At 39.9% G+C, this 11,949-nt stretch overlaps 1 protein-coding gene across 2 annotated transcripts; it reads left to right on the top strand.

Annotated features, from left to right (window-relative positions):
• Positions 1-1,585: 1,585 nt before the first annotated feature.
• Positions 1,586-11,417, top strand: rnaseh2b (ribonuclease H2, subunit B). 2 transcript variants are annotated; one of them, XM_047371628.1, is made up of 11 exons: positions 1,588-1,762; positions 2,112-2,180; positions 3,406-3,513; positions 6,234-6,310; positions 8,404-8,518; positions 8,820-8,884; positions 8,972-9,077; positions 10,368-10,449; positions 10,531-10,576; positions 10,848-10,925; positions 11,243-11,417. In XM_047371628.1, exons 1-11 carry the CDS (start codon positions 1,699-1,701, stop codon positions 11,351-11,353), a joined length of 921 nt encoding a protein of 306 aa, XP_047227584.1. In that variant the 5' UTR covers positions 1,588-1,698; the 3' UTR covers positions 11,354-11,417. The 2 variants fall into 2 exon arrangements, with proteins under 2 accessions (XP_047227585.1, XP_047227584.1); XM_047371629.1 differs by lacking the exon at positions 10,848-10,925 and having other exon boundaries at positions 1,586-1,762.
• Positions 11,418-11,949: the final 532 nt, after the last annotated feature.

Raw genomic sequence — 11,949 nt, 5'->3', positions numbered from 1 at the left:
ACAGCAGCATAAATCTAACTGATTTGTAGGAGGAGCTGAGACAGCGTTCAAAGGCTCCATAACATGTGTTGCTCAAATCTGGGCAAGTCGGCTTGGAAAGAAAAGCTGTTCTTACACAGACAGAAAAAAACAACAAAGTGGTGAAGACATGAAAAGAAGAAATGACATGAAAAAGAGATGGCCAGAGAAACCTAAACCATAAGTAATTGTGCACAGTTACAGACACGGCTTGGTGAGCAACAGAGCTTTGCAAAACTATTCATACCCCTTGAGCTTTTCACATTCTGCATATTAGTATTAACTCACCCTTCTTTACTTCACTACCCCTACATAAAATATATTCTGGGTGGAATACCTGCCCTCAGGGATCGACGAACAAACAGCATCATAAAGATCCAGGGACACAACAGAGATACGAGGGTTAAAGATATGGAGAAGTTTAAAGCGGTGTTAGGTTATAACACCATATCTAGCTCTGAAAATCTCACTGTTCAATCCATTATTGAAAAATAGAAAAAGTATGGCTCAACTGCACACATACCAAGACATGGCCTTCCACCTAAACTGACACGTATTCACCAGAGAAGCAGCTAAGAAGCCTTTTGTGACAAAGCAGGAGCTTGCAGAGATCCACAAAACAGGTGAGAGAATTTGTCAATAGATATCCACAAATCTGGCGGCTTAGGAAAGTGGCAAGAAGAGAACCATTGCTGAAAGAAAGTCCAAAGAAGTTGACATGGCCACAAGTAATGTAGAGAACATGATTTATGTGTGACTTTTGGTCATAATCTTGACAAAATGTGAAAAAGTTCAAGGGGTATAAATGCTTTTGCGAGGCCCTGCATTTCACCCAAAACACTCATCCCTCTGTGTGACACCTGTTCTCCAAGAGATAAAAAATAAAAGGGAAAAATTTACTGAAAAATATCAAAGGTGGTCCTTAAAAGTTCAACAAATTGATCACATACAAAAGGTTAATAGGTTCAAATGCAAGCTCCCTACATATCCCCGTTTTTATGCATGCACATCAACAGTGCAGGAGGGAAAAAAAACCACAAAAAAACAAATGAGTCATTGAAAACCAACTGGGACGCACAGTGTCACATCCTGAGAAGGAGAGAGAGAGAGAGAGAAAGACGCCCTCCTCTTATTAAAGCACAGATGGATCCCACAATCTGTTATATGCCGGTGTGCCAAAGGACAAAAACTCTTTGCGAGCAGAGAGCTTAAACTCGAATCAGTAAAGATCGATTAGTTCCGCGAATATTTTAAAACATATATATGCAAAGAAGGCTCCGTTTGGCACAAAGGAATTTAAATAAAAGTTATTGGGCGACCTCTAGTGGCGATACAGGGAACCTTTCCAGGTCGATTGATGTTGGATTGGAGCATACCACTCTGGTAAAAGCAGAGGTAAATAGGTCAAATTAAAAGTCTGAAACTGCGACTCGTATCTTCGTTTTTTAGCCCATATCAAAGCCAAATTATTTCATAAAGGTAAAAGTGTATTTTGTGTACAAAAGTAGAAATAAGCTCATGTAAAAGAGCCACAATCAAAGCTGTGTTGACTTGTGTGTGACCGACGCAGGAAGTGGTCACACCGAGAGGCGCCTTTTCTGAGCTCATGTTGTCAGGCAAAAAAAAGTAGCTACACCGAGTTGGAAGAGGCCAAAGTCAAACAAAGTGTAAGCTACCATTATGGCTACTAAAAAGAAACGGACTCCAAATGCACACAATGACAGCTGGGTTGTTATTGCCGCAGGTAGGTTACAGGCTGGAGGAAATAACACAGCTAATCATGCTAACATGCTACAAAACAAAACATAGTACTCGTTATTAAAGCTTAATAACCGTCTGATGCATAACATGCTTTGGTTAGTGGTGCTAGTCTTAGACTTTAAGATGGGTGAAATACCTGTAAGTTTAGTTAAAAAATAAACTATCCTATAAGTGCTAGCTAATGCTACATCACGAACATACTGTTGACATTCTATCTATCTATCTATCTATCTATCTATCTATCTATCTATCTATCTATCTATCTATCTATCTATCTATCTATCTATCTATCTATCTATCTATCTATCTATCTATCTATTTTCTGCCCACAGACTCTGTAATCGACACACAGAAGCACGACTGTGATCCAGATTTTGTGAAGTTGAGGAATCCGTCTACAGGTTCAAATGTCTTCACCGTTAATCAGATATCTAGCCCTGCACTACTGGTTAATTTCGTTCTGGTTTATAAGTTCAAGATGATGGTGAATCAGTGTAAATTTAAAGAATAAATATATGCAAAACATCTAAAAGAGTTAAGTTGAAGGACATTCACTTTTCCAAATGATATAGAATCGTCAAGATGTGCATAAAACCTTAAAGTATTTTCATCCTTTATTGCAGAAGCTTTATTTTCCCTACTGATAAAATATACTCAAATGAAAGATTTTTTTCTCAATTTCCAGTGTGAGATAAGGCCGATTTTGATCCCTGGTCAACTGATAGGTGCACCTGTAGCAAAATCGGCAACGTGTCTCTAAATTTGCAGGTTATATATATATATATATATATATATATATATATATATATATAGTTTAAAAAATAAACCAAACCCCCAGAATAAGTTAAAATTGGAATTGGCAGGTTGGACCTGTAAGAACACTGGTAAGCAATATTTGCCACTAAAACCCTTATTAGAGCATTTTTGCATTTTGTCACTTAGTTTTCTACAAGTGTATTATCTTTGGCGAACCATTTTAGTGTAGATTTGGTTGAAATTAATATAATGTGGAAAGACCCAGGGACAATTCGTTTTTAGCCTAACGGTGGAGGCCACCAGATCTGAATTTATAAGATGTTTGTGAAAGTGTACGGGGCTGTGGACTCTGACATGGTTCACAGGACCACTGGAAGAAAAACAGGCCCACAGCTTCACAGATCCTCCATGACTCTTGACAGTGGGCATGAGGTGTTTTCCCACATATTCATCATTTGTTTCACATTATACCCACCTGAAGTGTTTGTTGCCTAAAAGCTAAATCTTTGTCTCATCGCATGGTTTCAGTCCTTATAGTGTTTTGGGAACACCCCATGTTTACGTAGGACAGAAAATGCCAGTGTCATGTCCCTCGAGCATCTTCCCACAACAATATTTCCATTTCAGTTTTTAAAGACAACACAAAATATATATTTTTGTTATCAGTGATTAAAATTGTTGTGGCGTATTAGTTTGACACACACTTTACCTTTTAAAAGCTTAAAACTATCCAGCAACAAGTCACCCTTTAGCAAAATTGCAGATTTAGTTCCTGCATGTTTCCCAAGAGCTTGAAGGCGACCCTCTATATTTGTTTTCTGTTGCAGAAGTGAAATTAACACTGTTCCTCATTTTCTCCCACTCCTGCAGAGGAAGCATGTCTGTATATGCTTGGTAGTGGTGATGTCCAGCTGTATGAGGTCAAAGCGTTTGAAGAAGACTTCCACTCCTGGTTTGTTGGACAGACTGTGCAAAGGGGTGGGTCCCATTTCTCATCGGATTCATAATCAAACCATCAGACTTTGATCATTTTGTCCCCATCAGCATGATGTGTTGGACTTAAAGAGAGTAAAACAGCCATCCTATATTAAAGCTCAACCCTACATTAAATCATCCAGTTGGGGAGTGAGCATGCTCAGATAAAATCCTAAAACTCTTCTATAAATTCAAAACTGCTGTTTCACAACAATATACAGGGGTTGGACAATGAAACTGAAACACCTGGTTTTAGACCACAATAATTTATTAGTATGGTGTAGGGCCTCCTTTTACGACCAATACAGCATAAATTCGTCTTGGGAATGACATATATAAGTCCTGCACAGTGGTCAGAGGGATTTTAAGCCATTCTTCTTGCAGGATAGTGACCAGGTCACTACGTGATACTGGTGGAGGAAAACGTTTCCTGACTCGCTCCTCCAAAATACCCCAAAGTGGCTCAATAATATTTAGATCTGGTGACTGTGCAGGCCATGGGAGATGTTCAACTTCACTTTCATGTTCATCAAACCAATCTTTCACCAGTCTTGCTGTGTGTATTGGTGAATTGTCATCCTGATACACGGCACCGCCTTCAGGATACAATGTTTGAACCATTGGATGCACATGGTCCTCAAGAATGGTTCGGTAGTCCTTGCCAGTGACGCGCCCATCTAGCACAAGTATTGGACCAAGGGAATGCCATGATATGGCAGCCCAAACCATCACTGATCCACCCCCATGCTTCACTCTGGGCATGCAACAGTCTGGGTGGTACGCTTCTTTGGGGCTTCTCCACACCGTAACTCTCCTGGATGTGGGGAAAACAGTAAAGGTGGACTCATCAGAGAACAATACATGTTTCACATTGTCCACAGCCCAAGATTTGCGCTCCTTGCACCATTGAAACCGACGTTTGGCATTGGCATGAGTGTCCAAAGGTTTGGCTATAGCAGCCCGGCCGTGTATATTGACCCTGTGGAGCTCCTGACGGACAGTTCTGGTGGAAACAGGAGAGTTGAGGTGCACATTTAATTCTGCCGTGATTTGGGCAGCCGTGGTTTTATGTTTTTTGGATACAATCCAGGTTAGCACCCGAACATCCCTTTCAGACAGCTTCCTCTTGCGTCCACAGTTAATCCTGTTGGACGTGGTTCGTCCTTCTTGGTGGTATGCTGACATTACCCTGGATACTGTGGCTCTTGATACATCACAAAGACTTGCTGTCTTGGTCACAGATGCGCCAGCAAGACGTGAACCAACAATTTGTCCTCTTTTGAACTCTGGTATGTCACCCATAATGTTGTGTGCATTTCAATATTTTGAGCAAAACTGTGCTCTTACCCTGATAATTGATAATTGAACCTTCACTCTCTGCTCTTACTGGTGCAATGTGCAATCAATGAAGACTGGCTACCAGGCTGGTCCAATTTAGCCATGAAACCTCCCACACTAAAATGACAGGTGTTTCAGTTTCATTGTCCAACCTCTGTACAGTGCTGTGGGAAAAGTATTTCCTCTGTTAGACATTTCTTCTGTTTTTTGTCACACTTTTTTGATCAGTGTCAATATAAAAAAAAACTTGACTAAATGCAGAAAGCAGTTTTCAAATGATGATTTTAATTTTACAATCTGGCTCCGTGTGAAAAACTAATTGCCCTCATTAAATCTTAAATTAACTCTGATTTATTATTGCCAGACCTGTACCATCAAGAAATCACCTAAACAAAGCCTGACAACATGAAGTAGGCTGAAAGATCTTAAAAAGCAACACATCATGCTGTTATTCAATTAATTTAAGAACCGATGAGGGTTACAAAGCTATTCCTAAGGCTTTGAAACAGGCCTCTTATGTGAGAGTCAAGGCCAAAACAACTGCTGACCAAATACAACACTATGGCCCATCTCACATTTATCAGAAAAACATCTCGATGATCTGTAAGTCCTTTGGGAAAATATTCTGTGGACTCATGAGACAAAAGTGGAACTTTTGGAAAGGTGTGCTTCTATGTGGTGTAAAACTGAAACAGCATTTCAGAAAGACAACAACATACCAACAAACACGGTGGTGGTAGTGTGATGGTCTGGGGCTGTTTTGCTGCTGTAGAACCTTGATGAAGTAATGGAACCATGAATTCTGCTCTCTGCCAGAACATCTTGAAGAACAATCACCAGCCAAGGGTTTTGTCCTTAAGCTAGCTAGCTATTAGCAAGTCCACCCCCAAATGGCATCCTAGATGAAGGTTTTGGAGTGGCCTAGTCAAAGACTAGATTTAAATCCAAATGAAATGCTGTAGTATCATCCAGTGTGGAGAAGTTAAACATTTCTGCAACAAAGAGTGGGCCAGCATTTCTCCACAATGATTCAAAAGGCTTCGATTAACAGCTACCGGTTTTCACAAACGGTTGAAGGCAACTTCTGTTGCCACAGACCGTGGTTCAACCAGCTGCTAAAGTTACTTTTGTCTGATACAAAAATTAGTTTGATGATCTGAAACATTTAAAGCCAAAACAGAAGAAATCAGTCAGGGGGTAAACAATTTTTCAACGCATGTTTTGTTACTAAGTTGATTTTATAGTTTAGAGTTCCAGGATATTCCCTGTATGCTTTTACAGATGTAAATATGTGTTGCTGTTTTGCCCATTTTATCTGTCTTGGTGCTGTAAATTCGTGTGTTTAAACTGAGATTTTTACATTGTGTCTCTCCGTTTTTAATCAGATGGAAAACTCCTCTTTGTAACACAGATGGATCCACTCTATCTGATTTTGCCGTATATGATAAAATCGGGCCGAGAGGTAAGAATCAGATTGTTCCAGCCCCACCTGGAGGTGGGCGATCTGTCAGAACTATCCACAATTCTTTTAACAGTAAATTTAATTTCCCTATGCCAAAAAAATGCTTTTCAAGAGCTTGTTGGCCAAATAACATTTTTAAACAGATTTTGATTAGTTTGGGCAATTTTGCAAACTTGTATGAAGTTCAATTTGAAAATACTGGTACATCTAAAAATAAAAACGTACATGAAAAAGTTCAGTTGTTTTTGACACTCGTTTCAGGAAGAGAAACTCATATATATTCACCACACAAACATTTCAAACCTTTTTTTTTCTTGTAACCTTGCTGATTATGGCTTACAGATAATGAAAACCAAAATTCAGAGCTGTGAAAATTAGAATACCTTGAAAGGGTTAAATAATGGAAACTCATGGCATCACTCTCTAATCAGTTATTTAACCCAGCACACCTGCAAAGGTTTCATGAGCCTCTAAATGGTCTCTCAGACTGCTGACTGGACAGACGTCACTGATGCCCTCCACAAGGAGGGTAAGGCACAAAAGGTCATTGCTAAAGAAGCTGGTTGTCACAGAGTGCTGTATCCAAGCATATTTATAGAAAGTTGAGTGGAAGGAAAGAAGTGTGGTAGTAAAAGGTGCAACAGGGATAACCTCAGCCTTGAGAGGATTGTAAACCAAAATTCATTGGAGAGTTTGGAGGAGCTTCACAAGGAATGGACTGTGGCTGGGGTCAGTGCAGCCAGAGCTATTAGGCATAGATGAATCCTACACATTGACTACAAATGTTGCATTCCTCGTGTCAAGCCACTCTTGAACTAGAGACGACATCAGAAGAATCTCACCTGGGCTAAGGAGAAAAAGAACCGGACTGTTGCTCAGTGGTCCAAAGTTCTCTTTTCAAATGAAAATCAAGGTCCCAGAGTCTGGAGGAAGAGTGGAAAGGAACAGAGTTTATGTTGCTTGATGTCCAGCGTGAAGCTTCCACAGCCAGTGATGATTTGGGGATCTATGTCATCTGCTGTGTTTTCTGAGGTCCACAGTCAAGGCAGCCATCTACCAGGAAATTTTAGAGCACTCGATGCTTCCTTCTGCTGACAAGCTTTATGGAGACTGATTTCATTTTCCATGAGGACAAGGACTTTCCAGCGCAAACCGCAGACATCTGACCAAGGTGAAGTTAGTTTTAGGTTGGATGTTGGATATTCGCGCGCCCCTTTTCAGGGGGTCCTCCTCCTGTTTGTTCTGATGCAGGCAGTCTTGATTACAGGCAGCTGCTCTCTGCCTGCTCCCTCCTCCGGCACACGATGGTTCGCTTAAGGATCGTCAGTAAATTTCCGAACCAAACACTCCTGGAAAACAAAAAATGAACAGCTTTCAGGTCATGTGACCAAGTGACGCAAAACTGATAAATCATTCTCTTAGATAACAGTGGTGAGACGGACTTCTTTTTATCTGATTTTTAGTACAATTTCTATTCATTTTTTCAAGAGTATTTGGTTTGGAAATGTATTCATGGCCTCTAAGCAAACCACTGCAGGAGGCAGCAGGATGAGAGCAGCTGCCTGTTATGGACTGCCTGCATCGGGTCAAACCAGAGGAAGGATGATCAGCTGGTTTAGGATGTTATTGAATACAGCGCCCCGCCTGCGTGTTATTCAAAAAACTGATGTGACATTTTTTTTTTCTTTCAGCCTTCAGGCATGGTGTATGATCTGTAAATAGTAAAATTATATTTTGGAATTATCCGCTCCAGCCATTCTGGTCCTTAATATTATTGCTCTTGAGTGACTAAAACAATAGTGAAGGTAGCTCATTGAAAACCTAATTTCTCCTCGTTTTGGAACTTTTTTACTGTATTCAAATTTTTTTTAGATGTACCTGAACATTCACCCACTGAGGTCCTGATGTAGGCTCAGGCTTCGACACCTTTTCAGGATGTCAATGAACGTCTTTGCAACTAAAGATGCACAAACTGAAGCTTTAAGTCGTTTAGCAGTTTTTGAAATGTATTTTAAATATTAGTCTCTAGAGAAAATCCTCTTCTATTCTTGTCTATTCTAGTCTAGTCTAGTCTCATGTTTTCTGCCACTCAGGGGAAATTCCAGCCTGTGGATCAAGTTGTTAAGGATGAGGATTTCCCAGCAAGCTCGAGGCTGCTCAGCTGCACACGTTCCCTTACCACCTTGCACCACATTGCAGAGGAAAAAGGTCAAGTGAAGGCAATCAACAAAAATCTTATGTTTATTGATCTTTAAGCTTTATTTTATCTCCTCATTTAGCTGATGCAAAGGAACCTTTACACAGTTGTAGTAATAGCCTCTGAACTATGGAACAAACTGCCCCTGTAGCTACTAGCACTGCAGGTTTTTCAGTTTCATCTTGAGACACGTTTTTCCCCACTGGCTCTTCATCAACATTTTTTAAGCACACCACTTTAAGCAGCGGCTTTTGTTTTAAATATGCCTTGTAAATGTGCTCGACTTGACTTGTGTGTCGTTTACCCTTACAGAGGTTGGAAGCTTGAAGTTTCATCGCTACAGTCAAGACCGAACCATGAACTGGTTAAAAAAGAAGGTAAATCAGGGTGCAGGATATCAAAGCAGCAGGACAGAACGAAAGCAAGTGGAAAAGTGTGAAAATGTTTAATGTTTGTCGATGAAGGTGGAGAGAACGGTCGCTGCCCTGAAGAAGAAGAATATCTGTGTGGGAGAGGGAGTGAAATCCACAACTTATGTCAGAGTCAAGTCAGAGTCAGACAATCAGGAGGGTAAACCTGCATCGGTATATTTTTTTACCTTTTTACAGAGCCTTGCAAATGTATTCAGACTCTTTCGACTTTTTCACATCGTGTTGCATTACAACCACAAACCTTAAAGTATTTTATTTGGATTGCATGTGGTTGACCAACAGAAAGTAGTGCATACATCTGAAGTGGAGGTAAAATGAAGATAGTTTTCAAAATATTTAGCAAAAAAAGAAGTGTGGCATGTATTTATGTTCGGGTCCCCTGAGTCAGGACTTTGTAGAGCCACCTTTCACTGCAGTTACAGCTGCAAGTCTTTTGGGATATGTCTCTACTGACTGCTTGTCTAGAGACTGAAATTACATCAGATTTCAAGTGTTTCTGTAGATTCTCCATGGGATTTATGTCCGGAACTTTGACTGGTCCATTTGAATACATGAATATGCTTTTGATTCTAACTATCCCATTGTAGTTGTGATGACATTTTAATGTTGTACTACTGGAAGGTAAACCTCCACCCTGGTTTTAAGTCTTTTGCAGCCTCTTAAGAGGTTTTCTTTCAGGATTGCCCTGGGTTCAGCTCCATCCATCTTCCCATTAAACTCTATCCAGCTTCCCTGTCCCTATTTTAGAAAAGCACCCCACAGCATGATGCTGCCACCACCATGTTTCACCACAGGGATGGTGTGTTCAGTGATGCGCAGTGTCATTTTTCTGCCAGGACAGAAAATTTTGTGTTGTCCTGTCAACAGATTTCTCCACCTGAGCTGTGGATATGTGGAACTCCTCCAAAGTGATCACGGAGCTCTTGGCTGCATCTCTGACAACTGTAAATGCGGGAAAAGGTGGTTTTACAATGTTGTTTCGAAAAGTATGAAAACAACACATATTCCCCACCTTTTCACTTCCTTTGTCAAAGCTTTAGCAACTTATCCTTCATCTTCCCGCTTCTCAATTAAACACTACTTTGTTTTTGCTCTATAACTTAAAAACCTTTTAACAGATTGAAGTTTGTGTTTGTAACGTGAGACAAACATGAAAAAGGTCAAGGGGTATGAATATTTTCACAAGGCGCCATCAATGAAAGGCAAACTTTGTCAAATTAGAAAGAAAAAAACATTCATAAACTACTTTACTTTAGCTGCAGCTTTTGCCATCAACCAGTAGATGGCAGTAGTGAAGTATAATTTTATTTTTGTGTTTCTGGCTTCGGCACAGAAACTTCCTCATCACTGTTTAACTTTACACCAAAAATTATAAAATCAATCATCAGGATTTGATTAGTTATCACATTTCTTGTCTTTATGTCTACAGAGGACTACCTTCGCTATGCTCATGGCCTGATATCAGAGTACATCAGTGAAGAACTGAGCAAAGCCCTTCTTAAACACTTGGGGTAAGTTAAATTTTAATAAACATTATTTGCACTTGTTTTAGTGACTTTGGAGACACAGTTTGCCTCTTGCTGAATTTACAGGTTACCAGAGCTGAAAAGTCCAACAGGAACAGAGCCTCCATCCAAGGTATGTTGGTGTCGTTGAAGAAACTTGATGCGTTTTCTCACCTCTTGTCTTGCATGCTGCTAAAGCCGCCATGCACTGTCATTGGGTCTTCAACCTTGCTCCGTTTTTTGCATGCTTTAATGGAGGAGATATCCTCAGTCGCTCTTCGTGTGATTTAATTTGCATTTTTTTGCGGGCTGTAGTTTGAGGTCAGTGGAGCTGGCAGGGGTTGGGGTGTGTATTTTGGTGGACCTTGTCATGAACAGCATCTCTTACTTCCTCGTTTTGGCAGAAGCGGAAACTTTCAGACAAGCCGGTGGAGGCTGGAGAAGACTACACCAAATTCAACACTGCAGATTTTGCCCGGAAAGTGAGTGCACACAGATTAGAAAACTTCCTCAGTGGAATCAGGGGCTTCAAACGTCATTTGCTTCTTTGTAAATAGAGCGCTCTTCTTTTTATTTCTGTATCTGATTTCATTTCTTCCAGAACCTTCAGGCTTTGTGTAAATTCGCTTGTTCACTGCTTTCTTTAAGCTTTGTGTGTAGAGCAACGGGGTTACTGTGTTCTTCCATTTATTAGAATCATCTTAAAATTAATCATAATTCCTCTTTGTTTCCATGCAAACTAAGTGAGCTATATTGTCATTTTCCCTCCTTTTGTTTTGTTCGTCTTCCTTTATTTCAGCCACCCAAGAAGATGACTGCAGCTCAGAAATCTTTGGCTAAAGTGGACAAAACTGGCATGAAGCCAATGTCCTCTTTCTTCAGCCCTAAGACCAAAGCTGAAAAGAAGTGAATATGTTGTGCCTTTGGAGTCTTCCGGCTCATGTTTTGTAATAAAGCTACGAACATGTAACCGACAGGTTGTTTGTCTTTTTAATTGCGCGAAGGAAATAGGATTAAGGCAGTAAGACTTTTTTTTCCCCCAAATAATACACCATAATAAACTTCTTATTGGTTTTTAGACTGATAGTTTAGCTTTTAAATAGCTACACTGGCAAAATATTTCCTATACATTTTTTGCATCCTGCTTCCAGTGATATCTAAGTTTAATTTTTTTGTTTTCTGGAAACGTCTGGAAATGTATGGTGGCGTGTTTTCCAGGTCTATGTAAGTATGAATAAAAAAAAAACGAGAGTAGGGACAAATATCTGCTTTTCCAGTTTTTTCACTCATTGTTTTAAAGATCCACTTATGATGTGGGTTTTGAGGTTCTGCATTAAAAGCATGACCTCTGTATAGGGATTTGTCATAATATCACAGTACTGTGAAAAAGTATTTGCCCCCTTACAGATTGCCTCTTTTTTTCTTTTTTGTCACTTAGATGTTTATGGTCATCAAACAAATTTTAATATCAGACAAAGATAACCAGAATAAATACAAAACGGGTTT

Source organism: Girardinichthys multiradiatus, chromosome 7, assembly GCF_021462225.1.
Source record: "Girardinichthys multiradiatus isolate DD_20200921_A chromosome 7, DD_fGirMul_XY1, whole genome shotgun sequence".
In the NCBI taxonomy this organism is placed as follows: domain Eukaryota; kingdom Metazoa; phylum Chordata; class Actinopteri; order Cyprinodontiformes; family Goodeidae; genus Girardinichthys; species Girardinichthys multiradiatus.
This window is presented reverse-complemented; position numbering and strand designations above follow the sequence as displayed.

Excerpts from the sequence above, each read along its gene's own strand:
- rnaseh2b (XM_047371628.1), top strand. The coding sequence starts at position 1,699 with ATGGCTACTAAAAAGAAACGGACTCCAAATGCACACAATGACAGCTGG. Across the intron at positions 6,311-8,403 it reads TGATAAAATCGGGCCGAGAG|GGGAAATTCCAGCCTGTGGA; the intron begins GTAAGAATCAGA and ends TCTGCCACTCAG. Across the intron at positions 10,450-10,530 it reads GCCCTTCTTAAACACTTGGG|GTTACCAGAGCTGAAAAGTC; the intron begins GTAAGTTAAATT and ends CTGAATTTACAG.